This window comes from Sebastes fasciatus, chromosome 17, assembly GCF_043250625.1.
Source record: "Sebastes fasciatus isolate fSebFas1 chromosome 17, fSebFas1.pri, whole genome shotgun sequence".
Classification (NCBI taxonomy): domain Eukaryota; kingdom Metazoa; phylum Chordata; class Actinopteri; order Perciformes; family Sebastidae; genus Sebastes; species Sebastes fasciatus.
In genome coordinates, this window is record NC_133811.1 from 4784254 (window position 1) to 4805194 (window position 20941).

Genomic DNA, 20941 nt, shown 5'->3' on the forward strand with positions numbered 1-20941 from the left:
CGATCAGTGTTTCCCAAAGTCCAAGATAACGTCCTGAAATGTCTTTTCCACAACTCAAAGATATTCAGTTTATTGTCATAGAGGATTAAAGAAACCAGAAAATATTCACATTTAAGAAGCAGGAATCAGAGAATTTAGACTTTTATTTCTCATAAAAATGACTCAAACTGATTAAATGATTATAGTTGACAACTAATCGCTTAATCGTTGCAGCTCTAATGTAGATTTATTTTTATTTTCATGTCACACCTCAAAGTTCTGCTCTTCTGTCACAATGGCAATGTTGTTCTTTACTTCCTCTCTCCAAGTTTCCATGATATCAGTTCAAATTAGGACTATCTTTAAAATCTTGTATTAAATCCATCTTTTTATTTTTTTTCCATCCACTTTTGCAGACTGCAACAAGAAACGTCTATTTAGTTGCATCACTTAAAGACTGTCTATGGATTTCTCAAACATTAGGGTCACATAGTCCCACTGCATATGGATTGTCTCCAGTAAACCACATGGAAAAAGTCAAGTTGCTGATTTAATACTGAATCGAGTACAACATACTGAATGTGGAGGAAAAAGTATTCACATCTTTTAGTTCAGTAAAAGTAGAAATACAACAAATGGAATGACATAAATTCCTGTTTTCATCTACCAATGGATTCCTTAGGGTTTCTAGTTTCCTATGATACCTCTCTGTAGGCGGGCCGTATCCTGGGCGCATGGCCAAAATGAGTGAGACACCTGAGGGCGGATCTATCGACCTGAGGGCGGATCCGCACCTGAGTCGACAAGGTCTAGGCTTCACGACCCACGTCGAAATATTTGCTAGTCAACTGACTGTATCTCTCTCTCTCTCTTACTAATCAAAACGAGATGAAGTTAACTGTGTTACTCAACTTGCTCCTCTTCTGTCACGTTGCATCTACAGGTAAGATCATATGGTGATTCTCAACGTTATTTCTTGTTATTCTTGTTGCTGCAAAACTTGTTTGATTTATTCACTTTGTAGTGCGACATTGAGGAACCACTTTCACTTTGTCACACTGAACTTACAATAATACCATTAGCCTACTGTTGTTTTTATATAGACCTACACGCCATTGTGTCACAAAATAACACCTAAACTGTATATATGCTTTAGTTTAGGCAATTAAAAGGGAATATATTAATATCGTCGTCATAAACATGATAGAGGAAATCTTGACTGTTGCTAGGAGACTGAACCTCTACGGTGGGAAATCCTATCCTACTGTCCACCAATATTATTGTTTATATGGAACGACATTATTAACCTTCCTCCTGTGTTAGCTTTCTGTTACCATCTCTTATGTTAACGGGTCGGTTTTGACCCATGTCTTAAATCAGCTGTGAAATACACTAAAAACAATTATCTATCATCCAATTTGTTTCTCATCTCTTGATTACCTTGTTAGGCTTCCTTATCCATGAAAATATTGGTTTTAATATTTTTGGTGTGGGCCTCTGGGCCTTTTCTTTGTCAGTATACCCCTCGATTTCAATTAAAAAAATGGTAAAATTAACCTCAAGAGAATCATATAAATAAATAAAAGGTTGTTGTGTTACCTGACTATTACTAAGGGGTATTAGAACACATCTCTTTTTTTTTGGACAATATGAGACAACAGTGGTGGTGTCTGTAAAAGCAAACTTTGAGGAAAGTGGAGCCCTGTCCTTCACCTGCAAGATTTCAGCGGGCAGCTCAGGTTTATTTTTCTTCACTGTGCCCACCATGGCAAGTTTCCTCCTGAGAAGTTCTTGTCCAAGGTCATAGCTGGTAAAGAAATTGTCACAAGTTATATTGTGACCCTGCAGTCCAGTAGTCATATCGAGGACCACACGTTTTCCTTGGTTTCTCTCAGGGATGCCACTCGCAGCTTTGCCTGTGTAAATCTGTAGATTCCAGGCATAGCTGGTTTTTGCATCACAGGCTGCCCAGATTTTTATGCCGTACTTCCCTGGCTTACTGGGTATGTATTACCGGAAGGGGCATTTTCCTCGGAAAGGGACAAGACGTTCATCCACTGTCACCTCTGGCCCTGGGTTGAACATCAGTGGAAGGAGCTGCACCCATCTGTCCCAGACATCCCTGATGGGGGCAAGCTTGTCAGATCTTGCTCTGGTATCTCTGTTGTCAATTCTGAGGACTCTTGATATCATTTGAAAGGTCTGAAGTGACATTGTTGCCCAGAAAATATTTCTGCCTGTCGATGCGTCCCAGAGACTATCAGTGGCCTCATTGCAGGATCTGTACACTCCAGCAATAAGAACAACACCAATATAAGCATCCAGGTATTCCTCATCAAGCTGGCTGTCAGTGTGTTGGCTGACAGTGCACTTATGATTTCAGTTTTGGCTCTAATTTTTGCTTTATAATCTTATTTTTATAACTGGGTCGAAACCGACCCTAACAACACAAAGGTCATAATTTCAACCAGAGCATTTTATAATTTAGTGAAAAAAAATGTTTTTGTTTTATTTTGTTGAAATAGAGGTTCCTGACAAAGTCAAAAAGCCTTGATGCAATAAACAAAATTTATGTGGTTCTTTTATGCATTTAAAACCTAAAACGGGTCGGTGCCGACCCTAACACAAGAGGAAGGTTAAATCAAAATTGTATATTACAGCAATTCACATTTACTAGGTTTCCTTAATAATAATTCTATCAATTGCAAAAGAGCAAATCTCTGCTGTTAGTAGGGCTACAATAAAAAATAATAATGATTGTACACTGGCCATCTACATTACTCATTGCTCAATGCACAACATTTGAATTTAAATATTATATTATATATATATATAATATTTACCTCATTTATTGTTATTTTAAAACAAAATTGTTATGTTTTAGTTTTATAACTTGCACACTTTGTTAATACTTAGTATTTCATTACACACTTTGCTATTGTATATAGCATGTTATTGTTATTCTATGTTCATCTTTTATATTTTCCAAGCTAGTTGTAGTAGTCTGGTATATTTATAATGTATTATAATAGAGTCTTGATATTGTGTATCCTATAGATATTACCTCTAGTGTTGATATGTATATTTATTGTATATTTACTGTTCCTGTATTGCCTGGATAACCTGCTGCTGTAACACAAGAATTTCCCAATTTGGGATCATTAAAGTACATCTATCTATCTATCTATCTATCTATCTATCTATCTATCTATCTATCTATCTATCAGTAATGAGAATGGGTCTATAACATATTCTTTTGTCGCTCAGAGTAATTCAACATATTTTAAAACTCTCTTTTTTTGGGTAATTGACAACCAATTAACCCATTTGTGCCCAAAGATTATATTTAGTATGATAAGGACACATTTGCTCTGATTGGTCAAAAGATTTGAAAATTGGTACGGACATACTTTGGGCAAGTATCTAACAGCACAACTTTGAAAGATTACATGAAAAATCTCACTTTTTACATGGAATATGTGTGCATATCTTTGATATTCAACTTTGTATGAGTTCATAGATACCAAATACTTGATTGTGCCCTTTGTAGTTTCTGAGATACAGACATTTTTTTTATCATACTACTGTATATTTCATCTGAGGACACGTGACTACTGTTTTTACCTAAAATATAAAGGAGTGCAAAAACAGTAGGCCCATGTGCCCAAAGACTATATTTAGTATGATAAACTGAAAAACTCACTTTTCAGCCAAACGGTTTGACTGATTTTGAAAATTTCTTCAAATTTGTGCTGAAGCCCAAAATACAAAATTTCAGTTGTGGGCACAAATGGGTTAATCAATCAACCCCTCAAAAATGTTTAAAATCCAGTTAAAAACTTTCTTTGTCTTGCAGTGAAACACTCACTGAAATATTTCCTTACTGCAACTTCTGGAGTCCCAAACTTCCCAGAGTTTGTGGTAGCTGCGATGGTCGATGAAGTGCTGATAGGTTACTATGACAGCAACATCAAGACCCCAGAACTCAAACAGGACTGGGTGAGGAAACTATTTAAGGATGAGCCACAACAACTGGAGTGGTCTTCTCTTCAGTGTTTTGGTCTTCAGCCGTTCTTCAGAGACAACTTGGACAGCCTGAAGCAGCGCTTAAACCAAACTGGAGGTACAGTATGTTTATGTTCATATGTAACTTTTTACTGGTGAAATGTTTCCTCCCTCTGAGGTGAGACGTAGCTTACAGTATAAACACACTGAGCCAATGTGTGTGTGTCTCTGTGGTGATGATGTCATATTATCTGTTAACCCCTTAACCTCTTTAAGAGGTTGTTGCACTGAGTGATGATACTTTTATCATATGAAACTAGAAAATCTAAGGACTCCATGCTACCAACCATGTCATACTAGCTTGTCAGTGGTGTTAACATTGCTGTGATGTGCAGATTTTTGCACACTGTACAAATTTGTTTGCTCCTTCAGTAACTCAAGCATTTCTGCTGTGATGAACTTCCTGAAATACTCCATGGGAGTATGAAGATTGTCGGGGGGTGTGACACTCTGTCCTTCGAATTTGCCCTCAGGGGCTTCGAAAGGTTTCTTTCTACAAGAAAACAGTTTTTTTCCTTGCTCAGTTACAGTTTGTTGCCCAGGGTTCATCTTTGGTTGAGGTACTTCATCTAAATCCCCTGATTCATTACAGTCTGAATCACCAGACTCACTTGACTCATCATACTCCATGTCGTTGTTTATGGGAGTGTAATCAGGGGGTCTTCATCTGAGCTACCTTCACAACCCTCAAACTCACTGTCATCTCCCTGGATGACTGCCAGTGCATCCTGAACACTGTATTGCTTCTTGTTATCCATACTACAGAAAAATAAAATGGCATTGAAATATAACTGATATAGGGTATAAAAATCTTGTTTGTCTTTTTATTTTATTTACTGATAAGCAATAATTGTTTCCTTATACATTTTATTAATAATTTAATTCATATAACATGATTTTTTGTTTACATTTGTTTTAATATGCCCTGAATTGAACAATATCAAATCTATTAACTAAATATCATTGAATCAGCTAAATTAACTGAGCAGATCATTATCATATTAATTATTGTGACATATATGTCACATCAGGTTTTCTGTGACAATTTTCAGGTTAAAGGGCCGATGTGACATATATGTCACAACGATATTCATCTGATTCTTTTTATATCAATTTGTTCAAGAAATGTGATCACAACAGGTTAAATGTAATAAAGGACATGTTCTGTAACTATTACAATTCTTAAATGGCTTGAATCTTACCTTTAGCAACAATAAACAAGCTTTTTTCTATTTAGCTAGTTCTGTCACACGTGTTAACCTGGCACACAGACATCTTGGAAATGTTGTTATGGGATCACAAAATCACATGACCTGTCAGATGACCCATCAGGATGTTCAGTATGTGTCACTTAGGGACTTCATGAGTTAAAGTCAAGGATAAAGCTTTATGAGGAACTTTCCAGAATGTTTAAAGGACATGTAGTTTTTTTAATGCAGTATAAATCTGTTATTTCCACGTATTCTTAAATGATGTATCTGAATATTTCTGCATACTGGGGTCCCTAATCAGTCCTGAATTACATAAATTGGTTATCACTGTAAAGCTGAGACTCTTGTGGATCCAATGAGCCCAACTGCATTCATGTGTGATGATGTTAGTCCCCATAGGAGCCATTTAATTGTTGTGAGACCATTTTTTGAAACTTGACCTGTATAAAATGACCTGTGGTGACCTCTAGGATAATCACAGCCTCATGAAACTTTACAGCCACAAACTAAAGACCTAGAGCATTCAGAGGATGGATGACTTTCCTAGCTACATTGACAATAAGGGGTCTCTGAGCAGTTTACACAACAGAAGTGCTCGCCATCCAATCGCCAAAAAATGCAATTCTTGCAGAAATCTCCAAATGTCACAAGTTTTTGATACCAAATCACAGCATGGCTTTTTCTATGGTGTTCCTCAAGGTCTTGGTGTCTTAATGTGGTATTTTGGAGAGATCTTTTTTCATCAATTCTCCAGTAGTAAAATATGGTTACATTTAGCACCAAATCTGTAACAAATGGTATCGACCCAAAAATGATTATGAGACATAATAGAGCATGGGGATGACCATCATATACTTCTATCAAAATGTTCTACGCTCTTATACAGTGCTGCATCTCAAATAAATCTCCAGGTTCCCAGCTTTCAGATGATGTACACCACTTCTATGTGACATCTACTGTTGACTATTTATCTACCCCTGAACATCGCCTGTACCCCACCCCTCTAAAACAGAAGGTAGAATGGTAAAGGAGCTGGCTGTACTGAGATGTCTCTTTTTTCTGTCTCTGTCTCTCTCAGGTGCCCACATTCTTCAGCATATGAGCGGCTGTGAGTGGGACGACGAGACTGGAGAGGTTGTTGGTTTTAGTCAGTACGGTTATGATGGAGAAGACTTCCTTGTGTTGGACCTGCAGACGCTGACATTTACCGCTCCAAAACAACAGGCCTTCATCACCAAACTTCGATGGGATAATGACAAAGCTAGATTAGAATACGACAAACACTACCTCATCCACATGTGTCCTGACATGCTGAAGAAGTACCTACACTATGGGAGGAGCTTTCACCAGAGAACAGGTAGGATCACATGGCAAGATGTACTGTTGTACATGGACTCAGTGCTGTTAAGGCTCTGTATCATTCCAATGAACATAATATCCTGACACATCCTGGTGTCTCAGTACAGACTCATCTGTGTCTGTCCCTCTCCCCAGAGCATCCCTCAGTGTCTCTCCTCCAGAAGACTCCCTCCTCTCCAGTCAGCTGCCACGCTACAGGTTTCTACCCCGACAGAGCCATGATGTTCTGGAGGAGAGATGGAGAGGAGATTCATGAGGACGTGGACCACGGAGAGATCCTCCCCAACCACGATGGATCCTTCCAGATGAGTGTTGAGCTGAACCTGTCATCAGTCGCACCTGAAGACTGGAGGAGGTACGACTGTGTGTTTCATCTCTCTGGTGTGGTGGACGACATCGTCACCAGATTGGACAAAGCAGTGATCAGGACCAACTGGGGTAAGACTGGAATCACAATTTAAGGAGTATTTTAGACTGGGGAATGGTTTTTACATTACATCGCCTGCACCAGTGAAATAATTTGCCTCAGAACAGAATTTATTGAGTGTGTTTGTGAGATTCAAAGTGTGCATGCAGGTGAGTTTTCTGATCACTAATCACTCAAAATCAGCTGGGGGAGGTGTGGATGGGGGGGTCCCGAACACCAACCTGATTATTCTAAAGTTTGAGAACCACTGTATTACATAACCAGCCATAAGTCTTAAAAACATTGTGCAACAGCAACCACATTTAGAGAACCGGTTCTCACATTTACTCTGAGAGGTGCTGCCAAGTTTGATGGCTTTTCACACATAGATGGCGCTAAATAAAGCTTTTATATCTTGAACTCCTGGTTTACTGTACCCACTTAAACCACTGATAAGCTGTGAACCTCTTTGTCAGGGTTTTTATTTACTACACATTTGTTTGACCAATAATGATTGACAGCACTGCCTGAATGTTGATTTGAAATGAAAGTCATATCCAGAACTGAGGCATTACCACTGAAAACACTTTCAGAACCACACAGCACACAGTGTGAATGAACCCAAAGTGTGAATGTTCTGTTTTGGTTCCAGTTCCTCCTGCAGGGTTCCCTGCTGGTCTTGTTATTGGAGTTGTTGTAGGACTGCTGCTGCTGCTGCTGGCGGTCTGCATCGCTGGACTCTTCATCCGGAGGAGGAACAATAACGGTGAGGAACAGAGATGTTTTTATTCCTCTGATGAATTCAAATAAATACCTGTGATAGTCTCGTCCTGCATATTTAGTGTGGTACTTCTGGTAACTCAATCCATTTATTTGACTGTGATAGTGAAGCACAAAATGAAATGTGAATCATTTTCTAACATTGTTTTCTCTCATCTGTATTTCAGGGTTTCGCCCTGCTAACAGTAAGTACTATACTGTGAAATATTTCACATTATATACAATTATATATATTTTTTCCCCTTGTGGGTGAGCAACTAATATCCTGTTCACCATATAAACAAACGTCCGGCATAATGTGGACACCAATATGACAAGGATTTCACTTTATTTACTACTTATTTTGACAGGGGGGCAGTGAACATAGAAGAGGATGCTGAACTCCACAACTTTTTGTCTCAGAGGACTTTACAATCTGAACAGCATATATTTCATTATTATTGTTGTTATTATTATTATTTTTATATTCCTGGAAGTGAGATCAAAAATCTATCTTACCAGGGAGACCTTAATTCTTAATTCTTAAGTAAAAGTAGCAATACAAAATACTCCAAATGAAGTAAAAGCTTTCAGTGTATGTGTTTTTGTATGTAAAATCTTAATCTGAATGCTAAATATAGTTGTAAATAACTGATGGAGTAAAATGTATATTATTCAAGTATAAATTAGCAAAAAATGGAAATACTCAAGTAAATTATATGTACCTCAAAACTGGATTTAAGTACTTGAATAAATGTAATAAATTGCTTTCCACCTTTGTACAACAAAACCTGAATGGTGTCGTTTTTCATAGTCTGTGAGGAGAGATCTAGGTAGATTACAGTATAGTCCATGAGCCAGGGGGTTGGTCGTGCCACTTTGGAGGGACCATGTCTCATAGTGATTTTTTTAAAGGTCTATGTCCCTAGTGTTGGAAAACTTATGATAGCATTGCAGCAATGGTAGCTTTCTGTGTTCTATCACTCCTTTTTTCATCCCTCCATCATTAAAACTTTTCCATCTTTTTTCGCCATTTTACACAGAGATCCAGTATAAAAGAGGGAAACCAACACACAATATCATGAAGTCATATATCGTTGTAAAGCTTAGACTATAATCTATCCTTCAGTCACATTGTCATGACACTGAGGTCAAGAGAATTTGACCTTTGACCTCTAATGCTGCAATGGGGCAAATTCTGAATGCAACTCCAAATACCCTTATAACTAACTCCATATTGATCGATTGTGCCCATGGATAGTTCCAGCATAAAGAGCACAAAAAGAGCTTTAAATTGATATATTCTATGACTAACAACATTTCTTATCAGAATAAACGTAACTTTGTGCAGTTTGTATCTCATAGAATGTTCAGAACGTTGCATTGGATTCTGTTATTGGGGCCGTTTGTAAATGGCTTTCTTAGCAGCAGAAACACAAAATAATACAAAAACTCAAAAAACTGTACTAAGAAATTAATTCTCTATCCATTATTTTATGTTTTCTCACTCTTACCTCCTTGTCAATATAAACATGTTCTAACTGATGATGCCCTGACTCAGTGGCAATGGGTTATATTCCAGGTGATATGTGAAAATGATGTTCACTTTTTTATAAAGGCATGAAACTTGGTACACTTGAACAGTTTGGAGCCCTAAACATTTTGAGACATGGAGCCATCGCAACAAAAATTACCATAACCAAATTATGTATTTTGCATCATAGCTCCTGTGCCAAACATGATAACACAGAAAAGGTGATGTCTATCCCTATGTTTGGATGGCCAATGTTTACAATGATACCATTCACAATATCATAAACTGTTCAGGTGAATAGTTAATGGTGAATTCAGTGATGTTGTATGAAGCAAATCACACTATCTGAGAACCTAGGCTAGACTTAACTACTACTACTTAACTAGACTATAATATCATGTCTGTTATGTGCATGTATGTTGTATAGAGTTTTAGAAAGCTTAATCCTTTTGTTCATTAACCCTGACAATAAAGTGACTGTAAAGAGGAGAGCAATATTCAATATGACCATAACAACTTAAAGCATAAAAAGAATGTCAAACACAAAAGATGAAAGATACATCCTGCAGATGTGCCGGGATGCATCATCACTGATGGAACCTGGGGTCATTGGGTATTTCGGGTCTTTCAACATCAGACACTCTCGCCCAGGCGACCCAGCCAGGGTTGATCAGACCCCAGCTTGAGTCCCAGCAACAGTCGCCCATGGATCTAGCCTCTTGATCCAAAGCCAGTCTGGTGGCTTTCTCTGCAGCTTCAGTAATGGATCTGATGGCCTTCCTCTATGGCACCTGGTCATGGCGGCAGTGATAATGTTATGGTTTGATGCACTTGGTAGGGCATCGTAGACAGCTTGGACTAAGAACCTGATGTGATGGAAGTCTGCTTGCCAGATATTTGACCAGCTGATATTTCGTTGCAGTACTCTTTCCCATCTAGTCCATGCTCCTTGCTGTCCCATCCCTACCATCCTGCTGACTCGTACCCACAGTTCCTCCTGAACGAGATGTTGCAACTCTTTGCTTTGTCGACTCTCCTGCCTGTTTGGACTTGGATGCCGGCAGATGCCACGTTTGGATCTCTGGACTCTCTGTACTGGAGAGCTTCCCTTGTCAATGACACCAAGAACTCTTCAGAGAGGCCACTAATCGGGAGCTACAGGATGTTACTGGTGTCATACAAGGCAGCACTGCTCATACTGCTGGGTAGGTCTTTAGGGTGGCCGTAAAATTGAGAAAACATGAAGCAGTACCATATTGGCTGCCCTACATGCAAGACATTTTTCTGCGTTCTGGTGCCCCTCCACATGCAGATGGAGTCCTTTTTATTTTTTTCACCCCTGCCCCTCAGAGTCCACCATTGTGCTCCACAATGGAAATTATCTCCGATGTAACGCTTTTTGGAGCCTTTGACAGAGCCATGAAGGTCTCTGTTGCCATATCATAGGCATTGCAGGTATCCCATGTGCAGATGCTGTGTCACAGCCAGTGAAGGCATGGAACACAGGAAGGGCCTTGGATTTGTCATGACCCAGAGGCTTGGCAATCTCATGAGCAGTAAGGGTGTAACGATTCATCTACTACATCGATGTATCGATTTATATTCCTACAATCCAACTACATCGATAGGTCCATGGCAAGTTGTCCTTCACGGGGACGTATATCGATCTAAAATCAATTTGCAAGGTAAATAATCTATTGTATCGATACTAAGAATTTGCACCTTGTATTTAAGCACGACAAACGTCATATGGATGTTCACTAATCAAATAAAATAAATTAGAAAAAAATAAATGAAAGGTGTACGTATTTGCCATTAATCATTGTGTTTACTTGTTTATATCCATAATTAATTTATCCCTGATTCCCTTACAAGAAAAACTTTGGGGAATCCTGACCTGCACTGACCAGTATCAGCTATTTATTTCAGTCACACAGATTGAATTTTTGGCAAAAAATACTTACTGTATCAATTTCAAGTCATTGAATCGTATCGTATTGTATCGCTCTAGATGAGCCAAATATCGAATCGTATCGGAACCATGGAAAGTGATACGTATCGTATCGTAGTAAAAACATATCGTTACAGCCCCAATGAGCAGGTATGTATCTGAAGTTCTTACAAGTCCCAAATGTCACCCACAGCTTCTCAGTGTCCAGCTCTGACACATGTGCAATGGCTAGGACAACAACATCTGTGTCCACAGTACACAGGGTGATCTTTTTAAAGCTTTTTCTTGCAGCGCCCGCCGCATGTAGTAGCATCTTTGTATCTGCCTTTTCATGCATGCAAGGGGAAATCTGATCTGTCTCTTGTGGATGAGATGATAGAACAAGATCAAGAGTGAAGAAAAGGATGCTACTCCATGCTCATTGCTCTGTCAAAGGCTCCAAAAGGCATTCCAAAGGAGATCATATCCATTGTGGAGCACTTCACAATTCTCCTGTATGATCACAACGGTGGGTCAGGGGGAGAGAAAATGTCACGGAACACATCAAAATCCACAGTGCCTGGAGCACATCGGACAACATGTAGGTGTTCAAACTTAACAAAACTGGGGAGTCGCGAACACCGAACACCAACCTGATTATTCTGGGGGGCCGGACTCAAAGGTTGCAGCAACACTGCACAACAGTTTCAATTGTGCTAAAACAAACCTTCAGGGGGTGGAGTGCACATGGGAGGAATTTGCCTATTCTGCCAGATCTCTATCAGACTTAGGCAAATGACAGGTTTGGTTAGAGGAGTCTCATTTCACTCGTTAGAAATGAGCAGGCACACCTGTTGTCAATTCAGTTCAACAGCCCAGCCCATTAGACTCCACAGTACAGCCATATAGTCCATGAGCCAGGGGGTTGGTCGTGCCACTTTGGAGGGACCATGTCTCATAGTGATTTTTTTAAAGGTCTATGTCCCTAGTGTTGGAAAACGCATGATAGCATTGCAGCAATGGTAGCTTTCTATGTTCTATCACTCCTTTTTTCATCCCTCCATCATTAAAACTTTTCCATCTTTTTTTGCCATTTTACACATAGATCCAGTATAAAAGAGGGAAACCAACACACAATATCATGAAGTCATGGAGTTAGTTATAATGGCATTTGGAGTTGCATTCAGAATTTGCCCCATTGCAGCATTAGAGGTCAAAGGTCAAATTCTCTTGACCTCAGTATCATGACAATGTGACTGAAGGATAGATTATAGTCTAAGCTTTACAACGATATATGACTTCATGATATTGTGTGTTGGTTTCCCTCTTTTATACTGGATCTCTGTGTAAAATGGCGAAAAAAGATGGAAAAGTTTTAATGATGGAGGGATGAAAAAAGGAGTGATAGAACACAGAAAGCTACCATTGCTGCAATGCTATCATGCGTTTTCCAACACTAGGGACATAGACCTTTAAAAAAATCACTATGAGACATGGTCCCTCCAAAGTGGCACGACGGCCAAATTTTGGGGGTCTGGCTCATGGACTAGTAGGGCTGCAACTAACAATTATTTTCATTGTCGATTAATCTGTCAATTATTTTCTCAATTAATCGATTAAAATGTTAAAAAATGAGGATCAGTGTTTCCCAAAGTCTTTCTAGCTCTACACTTAACTCGCGGTCCCGTTACTCGCTTTTTCAGGGCCTTTCAACCACGTCTAATAGTTGTATTCAGTGGAGTTTGCTCAGTTGTCATGGCGATAGCTCAGCTATCATCACGTCACCTAAATTCCATACTTTGTATAACAGGTAGGCATTTATAGAATATTTCACAGGATAAGTGAAAACTTATGACTTTTGAACTTTGTTCAAAATGTCATCTTAATCTGTCCAGCAGTTGCTGAGATATTTCAGTCTGGACGACAAGTGGTGGAAGACTGACCTACCGATATTGTCATCCCTAGAACGATACAGCGGGACAACACACAGCGGGTTCTCATCCCATCTCGTCACATACTGGCGCTAAATGGTGACTTGTGCATCGATATCTAACGCCAACAGCCGTGATAAAGCGTCGGTTTTTGCTTATGCGGTTTGATTATGACGGTTTCAGTTAACAGCAGTGGTGAGTGAATGTAACGTTATGGGCTATTTTTAGGCTACTTACGCATTGAGTCGCTCCACTATTGTCTGCCACCTTTTTATCTCGCTGTTTCATTACAGCAGCCGACAGCCGTGTCTCCTTTTCTACATATTATATGTTTAACTTCCTCGTAATCTTCCATTTCCTGTTTCTCACTGGGTTTAAAGTACGCGGAACACTTTTACTCCATTTCAGCATCAGTAAATCTGTGATCGACCTCGTGGTCTGTTGAGGAAAGTAGTGAATGCGCATCTATCTGAATTACTTCCACCTGGCTCAACCTATTCGCTCCTCTTCAGCCTGGCTTGGCCTTCATGAAACCTATTAAACCAGGATGAACTAACTAGAATAGGTCAACCATCGCTTTCTCTCTTATCCTGGATATCTTTATTCTGCTTTGTGAAACAGGCCCCTGGCTTTACTAACCCTAACAACTGAGATCCCACTAAGCGGTCCTACGACGCTGGTTATCAACTCGGTAAATCAACCCAGGGTTTCTCAGTCTGGCTGTGAGCGCGTTCACATGAACGGGGTGGTGTTTGCAGCATCTGACCAATAAAAACTTCCATACCAAACACAGACAAGTCCACAGACTTGCAGACAGACAGGCAGAGCGGCACAAAAGGAAGATTAAGTTAAACACTTAATCAAGACTAAAAGTAACACAGTTGAAGCTGCCAAATTAAAGGGATTTATTAATTTAACGGAACACTCAAAAGTCAGATATAGTCGTGTAGTTATAAATATATTTTAAGAGAGCAATGGATGAATAGATTACATGTCTGTATACCCTGTGGCTCCATTATGGAGTGTATGACTATTTGAACCTTCTTTCAGCTGAGCCCCCCCCCTAGCCCCCATCTGTCCTTCCTGCATTTGTCAGTTTAAACTGTGTTGTTTATAGCTGGATTATGACTGTAACTTCTTCCTTTGTGTGTAATATTATCATACAATCACCGCACAGAGCTCTGATTGGTCAGTAGGAGGTGTTTTTATAGAAGTTGATCTCTTATCTGGAACATAACCTGCTCCGGAGCAGGTTATCTGTTCAGCATCAGTTTTTGGCGATCTAACCCGGTAAGAATTGATCCACCTTTGTAGGACGGAAAACCCTGAAGAGTTAACCCTGAAGTTACCTCACTAACCCCAAATCCTGCTTCGTAGTACAGGCCTCTGAGGGCGGATCCGCACCTCAGTCGACCAAGGTCCAAGCTTCACGACCCACATCGAAATATTTCGCAGCACACAGTGTGAATGAACCCAAAGTGTGAATGTTCTGTTTTGGTTCCAGTTCCTCCTGCAGGGTTCCCTGCTGGTCCTGTTATTGGAGTTGTTGTAGGACTGCTGCTGCTGGCAGTCTGCATCGCTGGACTCTTCATCTGGAGGAGGAACAATAACGGTGAGGAACAGAGATGTTTTTATTCCTCTGATGAATTAAAATAAATACCTGTGATAGTCTCGTCCTGCATATTTAGTGTGGTACTTCTGGTAACTCAATCCATTTATTTGACAAGTGATAGTGAAGCCCAAAATTTCATTTGAATCATTTTCCAACATTGTTTTCTCTCATCTGTATTTCAGGGTTTCGCCCTGCTAACAGTAAGTATTATACTGTGAAGTATTTCACATTATATACAATTATATATATTTTTTCCCCTTGTGGGCGAGCAACTAATATCCTGTTCACCATAAAAACAAACGTCCGGCATAATGTGGACACCAATATGACAAGATTTCACTTTATTTACTACTTGTGTTGACAGCGGGGCAGTGAACATAGAAGAGGATGCTGAACTCCACAACTTATCGTCTCAGAGGACTTTACAATCTGTACAACAAATGGCGTTCTCTACCCTTCATTTGGATAAAGAAAACCCCCAACCTCATTTAATAAATCTCTCTAATGAGAGCTGCTCATCTGATTGGCTGCCATACAGAAGGAGAGAAGATGTATTCAGATGGACTTGCATTTATATAGCACTTTTCCAGTCTTCCGACCACTCAAAGCTCTTTACACTACATGTCAGCATTCACCCATTCACACACACATTCACACACTGATGGCAGAGACTGCTAAGGGGCCAACTTTGCCCATCAGGATCTGATCTAAATACTCATTCACACACCGGTGGCTATGCCTTCGGGAGCAATTTGGGTTAAGTGCCTTGCTCAAGGACACATCGACATGTGACCGGAGCAGCCGAGGATTGAACCACAGTATGTACCTCAAAACTGTACTTAGGTACTTAAGTAAATGTAATAAATTACTTTCCACCTTTGTACAACAAAACCTGAATGGTGTAGTTTTTTTTATTCATAGTCTGTGAGGAGAGATCTAGATAGATTACAGTAGGGCTGCAACTAACAGTTATTTTCATTGTCGATTATTTTCTCGATTAGTTGTTTGGTCTCTAAAATGTCAGAAATTGGTGAAAAATGTCGATCAGTGTTTCCCAAAGCCCAAGATGACGTCCTCAAATGTCTTGTTTTGTCCACAACTCAAAGATATTCAGTTTACTGTCATAGAGGAGTAAAGAAACCGGAAAATATTTACATTTAAGAAGCTGGAATCAGAGAATGTTTTTTTTCTTATAAAAATGACTCAAACTGATTAATCGATTATAGTTGACAACTAATCGCTTAATCGTTGCAGCTCTAAGGTAGATTTATTTTTATTCTCATGTCACACCTCAAAGTTCTGCTCTTCTGTCACATTGTAGTTGTTCTTTTTTAGTAATCACTTTAACAGACCAGCAGAGGGCAATGTTGTTCTTTACTTCCTCTCTCCAGGTTTCCATGACATCAATTCAAATTAGGACTATCTTTAAAATCTTGTATTAAATCCATCTTTTTATTTATTTTTTTCATCCACTTTTGCAGACTGCAGCAAGAAACGTCTCGACTCACTAAACTGTAATCGGTACTATTTAGTTGCATCACTTACAAACTTTGTCTATGGATTTCTCAAACATTAGGGTCACATAGTCCCACTGCATATGGATTGTCTCCAGTAAACCACATGGACAAAGTCAAGTTGCTGATTTAATACTGAATCATGTACAACATGCTGAATGTGGTGGAAAAAGTATTCACATCTTTTAGTTCAGTAAAAGTACAAATACAACAAATGGAATAACATAAATTCCTGTTTTCAAATCTACCAATGGATTCCTTAGGGTTTCTAGTTTCGTATGATACCTCTCTGTAGGCGGGCCGTATCCTGGGCGCATGGCCAAAATGAGTGAGACACCTGAGGGCGGATCCTCACCTGAGTCGACAAGGTCTAGGCTTCACGACCCATGTCGAAACATTTGCTAGTCAGCTGACTGTATCTCTCTCTCTCTCTTACTAATCAAAACAAGATGAAGTTAACTGTGATACTCAACTTGTTCCTCTTCTGTCATGTTGCATCTACAGGTAAGATCATATTGTGACTCTCAACGTTATTTCCTGTTATTCTTGTTGCTGCAAAACTTGTTTGTTTTAATCACTTTTTAGTGCGACATTGAGGAACCACTTTCACTTTGTCACACTGAACTTACAATAATACCACAAGCCTACTGTTGTTTTTATATAGGTCTACACGCCATTGTGTCACAAAATGACACCTAAACTGTATATATGCTTTAGTTTAGGCAATTAAAAGGGAATATATTAATATCGTCGTCATAAACATGATAGAGGAAATCTTGACTGTTGCTAGGAGACTGAACCTCTACGGTGGGAAATCCTATCCTACTGTACCCCAATATTATTGTTTATATGGAACAACACAATTAAATCAAAATGATATATTACAGCAATTCACATTTACTAGGTTTCCTTAATAATAATTCTATCAATTGTAAAAGAGCAAATTTCTGCTGTTAGTTGGCCTACAATAAATAATAATAATGATTGTAAACTGGCCATCTACATTACTCATTGATCAATGCACAACATTTCAATTTAAATATTATATTATTATTATATATATAATATTTACCTCATTTATTGTTATTTTAAAATAAAATTGTAACTTCCATACTTTGCTATTGTTTATAGTATGTTATTGTTATTCTATGTTCATATTTTATATTTTCCAAGCTAGTTGTAGTAGTCTGGTATATGTATAGTGTATTCTAATATATTCTTTATATTGTGTATCCTATAGATATTACCTCTAGTGTTGATATGTATATTTATTGTATATTTACGGTCCCTGTGCATTGCCTGGATAGCCTGCTGCTGTTACAGAAGAATCTCCCAATTTGGGATCAATAAAGTACATCTATCTATCTATCTATCTATCTATCTATCTATCTATCTATCTATCTATCTATCTATCTATCTATCAGTAATGAGAATGGGTCTATAACGTATTCTTTTGTAGCTCAGAGTAATTCAACATATATTAAAATTCTCCTTTTTTGGGGAATTGACAACCAATTAACCCATTTGTGCCCAAAGACTATATTTCGTATGATAAGGACACATTTGTTCTGATCGGTCAAAAGATTTTAAAATTGGTACGGACATACTTTGGGCAAGTATCTAACAGTACAACTTTGAAAGATCACATGAAAAATCACACTTTTTACACTGCATATGTGTGCATATCTTTGATATTCAACTTTGTATGAGTTCATAGATACCAAATACTTGTTTGTGCCCTTTGTAGTTTCTGAGATACAGACATTTTCTTATCATACTACTGTATATGTCATCTGAGGGCACACCTAAAATACCTTAAATATAAAGGAGTGCAAAAACAGTAGGCCCATGTGCCCAAAGACTATATTAAGTATAATAAGAAAAACTCACTTTTCAGCCAAACGGTTTGACCGATTTTGAAAATTTCCTAAAATTAGTACTGAGGCAAGCCCAAAACTCAAAATTTGAGTTGTGGGAACAGATGGGTTAATCAATCAACTCCTCAAAAATGTTTAAAATCCAATTCAAAACCTTCTTTGTCTTGCAGTGAAACACTCCCTGAAAATTTTCATTACTGCAACTTCTGGAGTCCGAAACTTACCAGAGTTCGTGGCTGCCGGGATGGTCGATGAAGTGCTGATGGGTTACTGTGGCAGCAACATCAAGACCCCAGAACCCAAACAGGACTGGATGAGGAAACTAGTAAAGGATGAGCCACAACACCTGGAGTGGTATTCTCAGGAGTGTTTTGATAGCCAGCATTTCTTCAGAGACAACTTGGACAGCCTGAAGCAGCGCTTAAACCAAACTGGAGGTACAGTATGTTTATGTTCATATGTAACTTTTTACTGGTGAAATGTTTCCTCCCTCTGAGGTGAGACGTAGCTTACAGTATAAACACACTGAGCCAATGTGTGTGTGTCTCTGTGGTGAAGATGTCATATTATCTGTTAACCCCTTAACCTCTTTAAGAGGTTGTTGCACTGAGTGATCTAAATCTAAGGAATGCATTGCTAAAAACCATGTCATATTAGCTTGTCGGGAAGATCGCTAAATAACGCAGCAAAGTTACGCTAAATTTTGGGGAGGAAAAACTGTCATGGTGATTTTCAAAGGAGTCCCTTGACTTTACACATGCACACTTTATGATAATCACATGCAGTTTTTTTAATGCAGTATAAATCTGTTATTTCTGCCTATTCTAAAATGGTGTATTTGAATATTTCTGCATACTGGGATCCTGAAACAGTCTTGAATTACATAAATTGAGTATCACTGTAAAGCGGAGACTCTTGTGGATCCAATGAGCCTGAATGTATTCATGTGTGATGATGTTAGTCCCCATAGGAGACATTTCAGTGTAGTGAGACGATTTTCTGAAACTTGACCTCACTGTATGAAATGACCTGTGGTGACCTCTAGGATAATCACAGCCTCATGAAACTTTACAGCCACCAACTAGAGACCTAGAGCATTCAGAGGATGGATGGCTTTCCTAGCTAGATTGACATTAAGGGGGTTTCTGAGCAGTTTCCAGAATTGCAGAAAAATGCAATTCTTGCAGAAATCTCTAAATGTCAAACGTTTTTGATACCAAATCACAGCATGGCTTTATCTATGGTGTTCCTCAAGGTCTTGGTGTCTTAATGTGGTATTTTGGAGAGATTATTGATCTTTTTTATCAATACTCCAGTGGTAAAAAATGGTTAAATTTAGCAACAAATCTGTAACAAATGGTATCAAACCAAAAAATGCTGCAACAACTTATGAGACATAACAGAGCATGGGAATGACCATCATATACTTCTATTATGTTCTATGCTCTTATACACTTTTACTATTTATTTAAATCTATTCATCCATTTATTAATACATTTTAATTCTGATTTATGACTTGTGGTGGCAGTTTCTGTTAAAACAAGACACAAACCAACGTAACAACTTGTCTTTCAGTGAATTTAATAAAAAGGCATACATTAATAACTAAAGCATCTGCAGATGGACTCACGAGCACAGCCACCTGTTGTGGACTGTGGCAAGTGAGCCCCGAATACAAAGAGTAGTCAGTATTTATACATTTAAAGCATAACATGAAGATAAGTGCAAAGAAGAAAGGAAGAGAAGGATAGAAAGTGTATCAATGCGTCAGCACACAGCAGACAACAGAGCATCACAAGACATAACAAGTATTTCAGCAATCTGTTGTTTGCAGTTATAGAGAACTAAAATGTCAGGTCACTGTCCTATGGTGACGAAGTTGAACATGTGAGGCCCTGAGATTATCTAAAGGTACAGTGTTAAACTGCAGATATGAAAATTGCCATTACATTCCTCCCTTTGAGCATTCTATGCTCACTTAATTAATTAACATATCTGATTACTACTAGCACCGTTGTAATACACAAAATCAAAGTGTGAAGATACTATGTGATTTTGATTTAAGTATATGAGAAAGAAGGAAATAAACTATCTCAGACAATATCATCATAAAATGGTGGCGTCCACCCTGGAGGTGTAAAAAGGTCAGGAATGCCTTTCTCCAGCTGTGGTGTATGTACATATTGTCCAACAGTAGATTTGATCAAAGAGGCAATCATAGCTTTAGCACAAGGAAAATGCATAATCAATTTAACAAGTCTGATGTACTCTGTAACACATATAAGATAATAAAAAATAATAACTAATATAATATAGGCATAGGAATGAAAATAAAAATGAAAAATAAAACAGATAAAAAGATGGCCATGTGTTTTCTCCAGGTTTGGTCAGTTTGTCGGAGAAGTTGTGCAACAGGTCTCTGTCGTCCCTCATGCTCCTGCATTAGTAAGTAGAAGAGGAAGCTGAACTCCACAACTTTCTGTCAGCATTCACCCGTTCACACACTGATGGCAGAGGCTGCTGAGGTTCCAACTTTGCCCACCAGGATCAAACCTAAATACTCATTCACACACTGATGGCTATGCCTTCGGGAGCAATTTGGGGTTAAGTGTCTTGCTCAAGGACACATCGACATGTGACCGGAGCAGCCGGGGATTGAACCACAGTATGTACCTCAAAACTGTACTTAGGTACTTAAGTAAATGTAATAAATTGCTTTCCACCTTTGTACAACAAAACCTGAATGATGTAGTTTTTTTATTC

The 20941-nt window shown here is 38.7% G+C and overlaps 2 protein-coding genes across 13 annotated transcripts in view; both read left to right on the forward strand.

Annotated features, from left to right (window-relative positions):
* The first annotated feature begins 781 nt into the window (after positions 1 to 781).
* LOC141754824 (major histocompatibility complex class I-related gene protein-like) lies at positions 782 to 20916 on the forward strand. Of its 9 annotated transcripts, none has more exons than XM_074614190.1 (8): positions 782 to 922; positions 3836 to 4102; positions 6334 to 6612; positions 6750 to 7052; positions 7673 to 7786; positions 7968 to 7985; positions 8151 to 8175; positions 20640 to 20916. In XM_074614190.1, the coding sequence occupies exons 1-7, from the start codon at positions 868 to 870 to the stop codon at positions 8159 to 8161; spliced, it is 1047 nt and encodes a 348-aa protein (XP_074470291.1). In that variant the 5' UTR covers positions 782 to 867; the 3' UTR covers positions 8162 to 8175; positions 20640 to 20916. The 9 variants fall into 9 exon arrangements, with proteins under 9 accessions (XP_074470291.1, XP_074470293.1, XP_074470295.1 ...); XM_074614192.1 differs by lacking the exon at positions 8151 to 8175 and adding an exon at positions 15151 to 15175; XM_074614194.1 differs by lacking the exons at positions 7673 to 7786; positions 7968 to 7985; positions 8151 to 8175 and adding exons at positions 14679 to 14786; positions 14969 to 14986; positions 15151 to 15175.
* The window catches only part of LOC141754817 (major histocompatibility complex class I-related gene protein-like), a 39907-nt gene continuing 34748 nt past the window's right edge, over positions 15783 to 20941 (forward strand). For 2 of the 4 annotated variants that reach the window (XM_074614169.1, XM_074614168.1), the window contains exon 1: positions 16663 to 16804. In XM_074614169.1, coding sequence (XP_074470270.1) covers positions 16750 to 16804 — 55 coding nt within the window. In that variant the 5' untranslated portion in view covers positions 16663 to 16749. Of the gene's footprint in view, positions 16805 to 18347; positions 18615 to 20941 lie in introns of all 4 variants that reach the window. The other 2 variants (XM_074614166.1, XM_074614165.1) reach the window with 2 other exon arrangements.

What these genes read in the sequence shown, in the direction of transcription:
- LOC141754824 (XM_074614190.1), top strand. Translation starts at nt 868, where the DNA reads ATGAAGTTAACTGTGTTACTCAACTTGCTCCTCTTCTGTCACGTTGCA. An exon ending in CTGTCACGTTGCATCTACAG is followed by an intron (nt 923 to 3,835) that starts GTAAGATCATAT and finishes TTTGTCTTGCAG; the next exon opens with TGAAACACTCACTGAAATAT. An exon ending in GAGCTTTCACCAGAGAACAG is followed by an intron (nt 6,613 to 6,749) that starts GTAGGATCACAT and finishes CCCTCTCCCCAG; the next exon opens with AGCATCCCTCAGTGTCTCTC.